Source organism: Trachurus japonicus, chromosome 24 (genome assembly GCF_045865225.1).
Source record: "Trachurus japonicus isolate A0001 chromosome 24, Traja_1.0".
Lineage (NCBI taxonomy): Eukaryota > Metazoa > Chordata > Actinopteri > Carangiformes > Carangidae > Trachurus > Trachurus japonicus.
Genome location: NC_140930.1, coordinates 617,372 through 628,804, shown reverse-complemented (window position 1 = coordinate 628,804; position 11,433 = coordinate 617,372). Strand labels below are relative to the sequence as shown.

The 11,433-nt window shown below is 37.5% G+C and overlaps 1 protein-coding gene across 1 annotated transcript; it reads right to left on the bottom strand.

The window, feature by feature from the left end:
- Positions 1-632: 632 nt before the first annotated feature.
- On the bottom strand, positions 633-7,704 carry LOC146961041 (neuroglobin-like). Its single transcript, XM_085771643.1, has 5 exons — positions 7,529-7,704; positions 4,667-4,774; positions 3,883-4,003; positions 2,224-2,304; positions 633-764 (listed from the first exon to the last, which is right to left on the bottom strand). The coding sequence occupies exons 1-5, from the start codon at positions 7,702-7,704 to the stop codon at positions 633-635; spliced, it is 618 nt and encodes a 205-aa protein (XP_085627769.1).
- Between the last annotated feature and the right edge of the window lie 3,729 nt (positions 7,705-11,433).

The window sequence follows — 11,433 nt, the reverse complement described above, 5'->3', positions numbered from 1 at the left end:
AATTAAACAATTTTAACCTTTAGATATCTCCATGAAAATTACTGAGTTGATTACTTACATTAAGACAAACAAAAAATGTATCACAAGTTTTTTGAAATTCTTTGTTAACATGAGCAAAGTTACATAAATTTGCATAGATTCCACTGTTTTGACGGCACATAAAGGTGTTGTGGTGGTACCGGCATGAAAATTGGAATGAGTTGACTCCATCGGGCAACCAACAAGAAACCACTTTAAATTTCAAGATGACTGCAATTTTTCAAGAATCCGGCGCTGCGGGAAGCACTGGTTTTAAATGGTAGCCTAAGCGCCCTAGCTCATTAAAGCTACAGTTGGTAAGTGAAAGTAAACTCCGTGACTTGGTCCGAATTTTCAAGACAATACACAGGTCCCTTTATGAACCTCTGGAGTCAACTCATTCCAGTTTTCATGTTGGTACCACCACAGCACCTTTATATATACATGTGCCGTCAAAATGGTGGAATTTATCGGTGGACTATTTGGTAGCTCACCTAACAGACAAAGCAGCAGTTGTTGTACCAGAGTTTCACAGACACATTCTACAGATAATCACTAATAATCAATAACTACAAAAAGCTTCTTCTCTAAACTCGATGACGTCACAGAACGTTTTATCTGGACACGCGGGCAGGAGGTCGTCTGAGGACGTCGCCACGGTTACCCTGGTTCCCCTGGTTGCCATGGCTCCTCTGCTCCAGCTGGAAGCCTCTTCTCATGATGCTGCTGATGTACTGAAACAGAGTCTGGAGGAACAGACCGGAGAGTCTGGATCAATAAGGAGTTGTTTCTGAACTAAAACCAGATCCTGAGACCAGATCAGATTGATTGATTGATTGATTGATTGAAAACTTATTGAACAACATTAGACAAGTGTTCAAAGGGATAAAAAACACAATAAAGCCCAAATAAAATTCTTGTTTCAATTGTGGTCCTATTTGATGGTAGACAACTAGCTACACATGGATTTAAAACAAGGAAGACAGACACACAACACATGGGAGAGAGACACTAAGGCACGACAACACTGAAGAGAAAGAACAAGATGAAATAGATAAAACAAGAGATTAGGTCCCAAACAGAAGCAACAAGACATAAAACAGACACACAAACACACAATCAAACAATAATCTGGTGCTTCACGGCTCTTTTGATTTAATTTATCGGTTGGCTAACCATTTTTTTATTGAGGACTTAAAAAGAAAGTAGGAGGAGCTAACAGCTTTAAGGTTTAAAGGAACTTTTACCAAACTACTGGAGAATTAAATGAAATTTGAAGTTTGAATTTGAAGCACATGGAAAAATATTCACAATATATTTGACTATTGTCTATTTATTTAAACATCCAGACCAGATCAGATCAGATCAGATCAGGATGTTTAAAAGACTCTGAAGAAACAGAAAACTAGACAAACATCCCATAATAATCAGATCAATCCAGTGTGAGTGTCTCCATAGAGACCCTGTGTCAGCTTCAGTCTGACACAGTCACATTAACACTCAGGATCTGGATCAGACTGATCTGATACAACTGGGATCAAAGTTAAGATGGATTATTGATTATTGATTATTGATTATTGATCCTGGAGGGAAAAACAAAGGGTTTAAACATCTGGATCAAACAGCACTGATGAATCTAGTTTCCCCAGCAGGGGGCGGTGTTTCACTCTGTTACTGCTGCTTCATAGAAACCACCTGATCAAACAGGCTGAACGGACCACACTGCAAAAACTCTACATCTTACCAAGACTATTTGTCTTATTTCTAGTCAAAATAATCTAATTAAACTTAAAATAAGACTCATCACATTAAAAGCAGCTTGTTTTTAGACACTTTTTACTTCTTTCAAGCAAATTTTCCACTTGAAATAAGTAGAAAAATCTGATAGTGGAGCAAGTTTTTCTTTCTTATTATACAAGCATAAAAAACTTGCTTTCACTGGCAGATTTTTCTACTTATTTCAATTGAAAATTAATTTGAAACAAGTGAAAATGATCTAAAAACAAGTTAATTTTTAGGTGATGAGTCTTATTTTAAGTGAAAAGAGATTAGTTTTGACTAGAAACGAGACATTTTGACAAGAAATAAGACAAATATTCTTGGAAAGATTTTGAGAAGTTTTTGCAGTGCAATCGGCTGTGAGCGTCCGCCAGGTGTTTAGATGAAACCGGCTGAACGGACCAATCAGCTGCGAGATGTTTTTACCTGCCAGGCCTCCTCCTGCTCCGAGGACCAGGGCTCCTTCAGGATCGGCTGCACGGCGCCGATGAACTCCGCCCCCACAAACTGCAACACAGAGGTTGTTGGATAAACACACAGGAGCAGCTCTGACGGGTGGAGCTAAAGCAAACAGACTCATCTATATATTGTAGTGTAGTGTATTATCCACCTGTACTTTTGCTTTAATATCTTTTATTATTTTATGTTCTTCTTTGTATGTGTGCCTTGTCTGGAACTGAAGGAATGTGTGAATCGATGCTCTGCTAATGGACTTCATGTTTTGTTTAGAAATAATCTGACCGAATGGAATGTGTCTGGTTTAAGGTGATTGTTGATCCCATTGTCTTCTCTAAATGGGTAAGAGACATGGGATACAGGATATGGTTTTCTGCTAGCCTCAATGTTAAAAGGTTAGGTCAGAGGTCATTGGCCACCTGGACGGGAGGGTCCTCTCTGTCTGGAGAAGGTGGAGTGTTGGAGATAAACCAACATATAAAAGGAAGGTTTTTGAGTTGAGAAAGAGAGATCTCACATTGGCACCAGAGATGCTCCAGGATTCGGCATTTTTTGTTAATAAACTCCTTTTTTGAATACAAGCGAAGACGTGTCAGCGGTGATCCCTTCTTTTCATCAACACATCAATATACCACAATATCTTTTCTTTTTCCCTTCTTTTCTCTTTCTCCTTCTTCTTTTTGTAGGTACTTAGCTATCGTTTCTTTTTTAAAACTGAGATATACTTGTACAACTTTTCAGTTCCTTGCTTTGTGAATGCCATAGTCTTACACCTGCAACAGAAATACACATTAGTTTTAAGCTCAACTTTGCAGATGTATGTTTAAAATCAAGCTGCTTCAGTCTGTTTTATCCTCTTCCTCCAGTTTGAACAAGTTCTGTAAATGTTCTGGTAACGATCTGTTCTTTGCTTTATGCACCATGGTGGCACTTTTCTATTGTTTTTGATGGACCATTACTAAATACTGTCTACATACGTCAGTCTGTAAAGCAAACAGACGGCGACGACGACGGCGTCAGTTCCACCTGAGAGCAGCGTCACGGTCCGCTGCAGTCTGACATCACAACACAACGCAGCAAAGTAGTGACATAATCCCGCTTCATTACAGTAAAACTACACCTCCAGACCTTGTAGTATCGCGGTGCGGCCTCGTACACTGCAAAGACTCAAATATCTTACCAAGAATATTTGTCTTATTTCTACTCAAAATGTCATTTCTAGTCAAAACAAATCTCATTATGCTTAAAACAGGACTCATCACATTAAAAGCAGCTTGTTTTTAGACACTTTTTACTTCTTTCAAGCAGATTTTCACTTGAAATAAGTAGAAAAAATCTGATAGTGGATCAAGTTTTTCTTTCTTATTACAAACACAAAAAACTTGCTTTCACTGGCAGATTTTTCTACTTATTTCAAGTGAAAATTTGTTTGAAACAAGTGAAAATGATCTAAAAACAAGTTGATTTTTAGGTGATGAGTCTTAGTTTAAGTGGAAAGAGATTAGTTTTGACTAGAAATGAGACATTTTGACAAGAAATAAGACAAATATTCTTGGAAATATTTAGAGTTTTTGCAGTGTAGCCGAAGTAATAATCCTACTTCATTACAGTAAAACTACACCTCCAGACCTTGTAGTATCGCGGCGCGGCCTCGTAGCCGAAGTGCTTCTTGCCCAGATCCAGGATCAGCCGGTCCAGACGCTCGTCCTGGTCGATCCGGGCCACGGCCTTCTCCATGAAGGACATGATCCTGCAGAGACAGGAATACTACTGGTCAAAATGTACTCCGTTACAAGTAAAAGTAGCTCAGTTGACATGTTACTCCAATAAGAGTAAAAAAGTACTTGCTTTTAAAGGTACTTAAGTATCCAGAAGTACATGCTTTTAAATGTACTTTAAGTCAAAGTCAGAGTCAGAGTAAATGTCTTATTCTCCACATCAATGAATGACTCTAATAGTTTGTAAATGAATGTAAGGAGCTTTGAACTCTTGTTAGTGAGAATGAACTCTTTGCTGCTCAGCTGCACTGATGTGCTGCTTTTAGGGGTTAGGGTTTCCTTCACAGACAAACACAGCTTGTGTCCAATAGGATTTTAGAAAAAGACCTGAAAGTAACCAGTACTTTTCAGCCTTCCTACTAATTAACTCCAGTAAAAGTACTAATATTTGTCTTGGACATGTATTCAAGTAACAGTAATAAGTACCACAGAAATCTAATACTCAAGGAGAGTACAAATCCTCTGGATATGTACTTAAGTACAGTACTCAAGTAAATTTACTCTGTTACTGTCCACCACTGGTTGTGTGGTTGTGTAGTTGTGTGTGTGGTTGTGTGTGTGTGTGTGTGTGTGTGTGTGTGTGTGTGTGTGTGTGTGTGTGTGTGTGTGTGTGTGTGTGTGTGTGTGTGTGTGACCTGAGTCCATGCGCTTTCAGCTCTCTGCTCATCCTCAGATCTTCAGGATCGTCCATGTCCTTGAACTTGAGGAAGGCGTCTTTACACTCAGGATGAGTCTCAAACAGCCTGAGAGAGGAAGAGGAAGAGGAGGAGGAAGAGGAGGAGGAGGAGGAGGAGAAGAGAAAGAAAGAAAGAAAAAAAGAAAGAAAGAAAGAAAGAAAGAAAGAAAGAAAGAAAGAAAGAAAGAAAGAAAGAAAGAAAGAAAGAAAGAAAAAGGAGTAGGAGGAGAAAGAGGAAGAGGATAAACCTGATGCTCCTCAGTGACATTAACTAGTTGTGTAACCAGTAGTAATGAGGCCACGGCCTCTTTACCCACAATCCCCCTGGGCCTCCGTTTATTTACATCTGTGTCAGAATGTGAAGCCTAAACATAAACAACACTAAGACAAACACTGCCCCCAGACCAGGAAGTGGTTACAGGTCAGACGTTACCGTGGAAACACTTTGCATCAGGTTTTGCATAAAACTGCAGCGATATGAGGTAAATATAGGTAGACAAAACATCCCAGTCTACAGGGCAGCAGAATGCAGCCTCTAAATAACACATTATCTGTTTTCACCAATATTTAGTTCTGATAGGCTAGTGCTATTCCCCTCTGAGTCCGGGGTTAGCTGTTATCAACATCCGGGGTCTGTAGGTTGACCTGCTGACCTCTGACCTGGATGATGTCATCTCTCTAAAGCTCCGGCTAGTTGAGATAAAAATGGACCCGAATGCCGAAGCAGAATGATTATTATCAGAATGAGCCGCGCAGCGCTCAGAGATGACACACTGCAAAAGACTTTCCAAGAATATTTGTCCTTTTTCTTGTCAAAATGTCTCATTTCTAGTCAAAACTAAGACTCATCCCCCCAAAATGAACTTGTTTTCAGATCATTTTCATTTGTTTCAAACTAATTTTCACTTGAAATAAGTAGAAAAATCTGTCAGTGAAAGCAAGTTTTTTTTTGTGCTTGTAATAAGAAAGAAAAACTTGCTCCACTATCAGATTTTTCTACTTATTTCAAGTGAAAATCTGCTTGAAAGAAGTAAAAAGTGTCTAAAAACAAGCTGCTTTTTAATGTGATGAGTCTTATTTAAGTATTTGAGATTTGTTTTGACTAGAAATGAGACAAATGTTCTTGGTAAGATATTTGAGTTTTTGCAGTGCATCATCCAGGTCAGAGGTCAGTAGGTCAACCTACAGACCCCGGATGTTGATAACAGCTAACCCCGGACTCAGAGGGGAATAGCACTAGCCTATCAGAACTAAATATTGGTGAAATGAAGGAGTTTCTCTGCAGATAATGTGTTATTTAGACCCTGTAGACTCCATTATACGGATATACGCGCCTCTCGGCTGGAGCTCATTTCATCACAACCACTTGGAATGACACCAAAGTTATCTGGGGGAGGAAATGATCGGAGTTTAGGATAGAAATAAGGTCCAGATTGTAAAAAAAAAAAAACGCGATTTAAGCGATTAGTTCAGGGGGGGCTACCTTCACAAAACTTTTAATTTGACAGTCTGGAAGTGCTCCTCACAGGACTTTTATTGTGAAAGTCTGGTTTTCAGTAAAATATCAGACTGAACCAGAACCAGGACAAGTGCTGATCAGATATTGATAGTCAGATTGATTGATTGATTGATTGATTGATTGATTGATTGATTGATTGATATATTGGTTGATATATTGGTTGATATATTGATAGATTGATATATTGGTTGATATATTGGTCGATATATTGATAGATTGGTTGATATATTGATTGATTGATTGATATATTGGTTGATATATTGGTTGATATATTGATAGATTGGTTGATATATTGATAGATTGGTTGATATATTGGTATATTGGTTGATATATTGATAGATTGGTTGATATATTGGTATATTGGTTGATATATTGATAGATTGGTTGGTATATTGGTTGATATATTGATAGATTGGTTGATATATTGGTATATTGGTTGATATATTGATAGATTGGTTGATATATTGGTATATTGGTTGATATATTGATAGATTGGTTGATATATTGGTTGATATATTGGTATATTGGTTGATATATTGATATCTTGATAGATTAGTTGATAGATTGGTTGATATATTGATAGATTGGTTGATATATTGGTATATTGGTTGATATATTGATAGATTGGTTGATATATTGGTATATTGGTTGATATATTGATAGATTGGTTGATATATTGGTATATTGGTTGATATATTGATAGATTGGTTGGTATATTGGTATATTGGTTGATATATTGATAGATTGGTTGATATATTGGTATATTGGTTGATATATTGATAGATTGGTTGATATATTGGTATATTGGTTGATATATTGATAGATTGGTTGGTATATTGGTTGATATATTGATAGATTGGTTGATATATTGGTATATTGGTTGATATATTGATAGATTGGTTGATATATTGGTATATTGGTTGATATATTGATAGATTGGTTGATATATTGGTTGATATATTGGTATATTGGTTGATATATTGATATCTTGATAGATTAGTTGATAGATTGGTTGATATATTGATAGATTGGTTGATATATTGGTATATTGGTTGATATATTGATATCTTGATAGATTAGTTGATAGATTGGTTGATATATTGATAGATTGGTTGATATATTGGTTGATATATTGATAGATTGGTTGATATATTGGTATATTGGTTGATATATTGATAGATTGGTTGATATATGGTATATTGGATATTGGTATATTGGTTGATATATTGATATCTTGATAGATTAGTTGATAGATTAGTTGATATATTGATTGATATATTGATAGATATATTGCAGACTGACCTGATGAAGAGGATGACCCCCACCCTGTTGATGTCGTTCTGGATCTCCCTCCAGCTCTGTCTGATCACCTGGCGGCTCCGTGGGCTCAGACTCACCTGCAGCGCCTCGTCTTCATCACGCCCTTCGTCTTCCTCGGGCCAGGGCCGCGAGGCCTCTGCCGACAGAGGACATCCCATAACGAGCACCCGAATAAAATACCAACGCAACGACACCACAGCTCCCAACGCAGACACACAGACACACACTCACACACAGATCCACCGTGTGATTTGAATATATTGCTGGTTGCTGCAACAGGAAACAACTGATGCCTTCAGGGGCTGCAGGAAATACTGGCGCTGTTTGGCCTCTGTCACTCAACCAGGACACGCCCCCATGTCTCTAATGTTTCCATCCACACATGATACCAAGGGGGAGTTGTGGGTTCTACAAGTGAAAACCACTTCCTCGTTCAAAACAACTCTGTGTGGTAACGTTGTGTTATTATCTCATAGCGTGGTGAATGTGCAGCTCACAACTTGTCCACCAGAGCGTTGTGGAGTTGTTGGATTGTGTATTTGATGAGTTTGATGAGGGAAACCAAGAAATCCCATAATGAGCCTCCGTAGCGTAGCTCTGAGCAGCTCACAGCTCTGCTCCGCCGTTCTAAAAACAGCTTGCACCGACAAATAAAGGTAACGAACCTACTGCTATGACTATAGGGATTATGGCGATGGGCTGATTTGCCAAAATGACCAATTTGATGTTGGTTTCTATCCTTCACTGAGTCCAAGTCTGTTACTTTAACTTGTTCTTCTATGTGTTGATTCAACAACCTGTCACTCACAGATAAAAACCGTCTGTGTTATGAAAACTGGACTCAGGCTGTTGACATGGAAACGATCTGAACAGAAAAAACACCAAAGTGGCGTTCTTCTCACTTTGTATTCCGTGTTTAGACGAGCGTTCTGCATGCAAACGGTGATGCAAAAGTTTGTGTGTAGTGAAGCACAGTGGGAGCTCTGAACGCAGCCCAGCAGCCAGTAGATATACATATTACAGATTTATAGTTTTATATTTAAAATGAATCATGTCAATCGCAACTGTATAGATATATATTTTTATATTTCAATGAATCATGTTAATTCCAGCTATATAGATTATAGATTATATATAGAACCATGTCTAACCCTGTAACTATGTAAATGTACTTCTTCTGTTATCTACTGCTCCTCCGTCTTTATGGACTTTTTATGTTAATAGTTGTATTGTTTTGGGGACTACAGGTGTAATTTAACACATGAGCTAAATCTGGTGTATTTACTGTTGGTACTCTAGTACTCACTGTCCATTAATATGCACTGTCCCGACTAAATAAACAAATAAAGTAAAGTAAAGTAAAGTAAAGCCAACTCCTCCTTCAGCCTCCTCTGGGTTTGTTGCTTTGCCCACTAACTCTTGTGTTGTAGGCTCCTGCTGCTGCTCTGTAGTGAAGCAGTTTACTTTAGTTTAGTGTGTTTATTTCAGTCTTTGTTAAAACAAATACACTTGACAAATATAAAAGTATAGATACAAGACAAAACAAAACAAAACAAAACAAAAACACAACCAAAAAGGTGTAGTCTGAAGCATCGATCAGCTTATTTTGCCTTTACCTTTCTTAAATTAACATTACATCCATTCACTCATTTTAAAAAGGAGAAACTGAAGCTTCATGAAGCCGTTCAAGATTCAAGATTCAAGATTCAAGATTCATTTATTTGCCATTTTACGTTTAAACATAATTGGAACATTCTGTGGTGATGTGTGTGTGTTCATTTCTTTTCACATAGCCTAAATAAATAAGTGCAGGACAGTGAAACCACAACTAATGCAACGGACAGTTGAAATGATAAAGTGCAGCTGCAGTTTGTGTTCATTGAAAATGAGTTATTGCTTAGAGGTGTGTGTGTGTGTGTGTGTGTGTGTGTGTGTGTCTTAAATGGTTCAACTTGGCGCCACCTGCTGGTCAACCTTCAACACAGCAACGTGTCATCACCTGAGCTGTGTGTTCAACTATGAGATGTGTGACTGTTGTTTCTGTTACACTGTGGTTGTGTCTTCATAACATGTTGTATGTAGGCTAATACAGATATGTTACACTGATAGAAATACAAATAATATATTTATAAAACACAAATAAGATGATTTGAGTTGAGTTTAGCTTCAGTCTGTTTCTGTTCTGTGTGAGTCAGTCAGTGTGAGTGTATAACTGTGTGTAACTCTCTAACCCTCTCTCTGGTTGTTAATAAGTGAAACTACCACAACAACGCAGCAACAACTCTCCTGTCAAAGTGTCGACACATGGAGGCACATCAACATCCCATAATACACTTTAGTTGCTGTCGTGAGGTTTTCTATGGGAACAACAGGTTGTGTATCTTGAACTAATGAATTGTCATTGTGTTGCCTTCAGGCCGTCGTTCTGCTACACAACATGTGAGTTTCATCTGGATTTGTATTGTGTATTGTGTACTGGGTAGTACTGGGTACTGTGTACTGGGTACTTTCTATGTATTTTATCATTTACAGATACAGAGACGTAGTACTTTTAATTAAGATATTTATTCAAATTCATACATGCACTGCAAAAACTCAACATCTTCCCAAGAATATTTGTCTTATTTCTTGTCAAAATGTCTCATTTCTAGTCAAAACTAATCTCTTTCCACTTAAAATAAGACTCATCACCTAAAAATGAACTTGTTTTTAGATCATTTTCAGTGAAAGTAGAAAAATCTGCCAGTGAAAGTAAGTTTTTTGTGTTTGTAATAAGAAAGAAAAACTTGCTCCACTATCAGATTTTTCTACTTATTTCAAGTGAAAATCTGCTTGAAAGAAGTAAAAAGTGTCTAAAAACAAGCTGCTTTTAATGTGATGAGTCTGATTTTAAGTAGAATGAGATTTGTTTTGACTAGAAATAAGACAAATATTCTTGGTAAGATTTTGAGTTTTTGCAGTGTGTAAACTATTATTAGAGCAGGTTTTGCACACAGCTGCCAATCTTTTCTCTTTCTTTCCTTCTCTGTTTCATTGTGTCATTGTGTTGTGAGCGTGTGAAAAGCATCATTGGAACTGTAGTCCCAGTAGAACAGTTGTAGTCCTAGTTATCAAGTTATTCTAATAGTCTTCCTACTGAAAACAGGAAACACAGATACATTAAGGTTTTTTACCATACCTATGTACACAAATACAATAGAGAAAAGCAACAAAACCTGTACAAACACCAGGTAGCGGTCATCATAAAGCGTAGTAGCATCAAGTCTGTTGTGATATGTTTAAAGTAAAACGCTCCTCATGGAGACCCGGTGGTTGTAAAGTTTCTCTCTCTGACATATAGTAGCTATATGTATAGTAATATTCTGTATAATAGGCCTATAATGTATTGTGTAATATTCTGTCAGGTTCATTCATATCATTTCATCTTATTGAACTTTTGTGTTCACTAACTCTTTGTTTGATGGTTTCACCAATGTAGATTTGATCACAGGTGCATTTTAACATATTTATAACATTTTCCCTGTTCTGGGATGTGTACAAGTGTTATTTTCCCATGTTCTGGGATGTTGTGGGATGTGTATAAGTGTTATTTCCCCGTGTATTGTGGCTCTGAGAAGAGTTTTAGGGTCCTGTCCTTGTTTAAGGGAGCTAGGAGGATCTGTCTGTCTGGGACCTGGTGCTATTCTGGCTCTAACCAGTTGGTTTTGTCTGTTTGGTCCTCTTCAAATCAAATAATCAAATCAAATAAACTTTATTTGTCCCACCAGGGGAAATTAGTCTTGGGCAGGGAGTAGTGACAGCTGCAGTGTACATGTAAAACATCCATGGAATACATAATATACAATAGAATAAAAAAACAATAACAAGGCAAACATACTCAAGAGGAG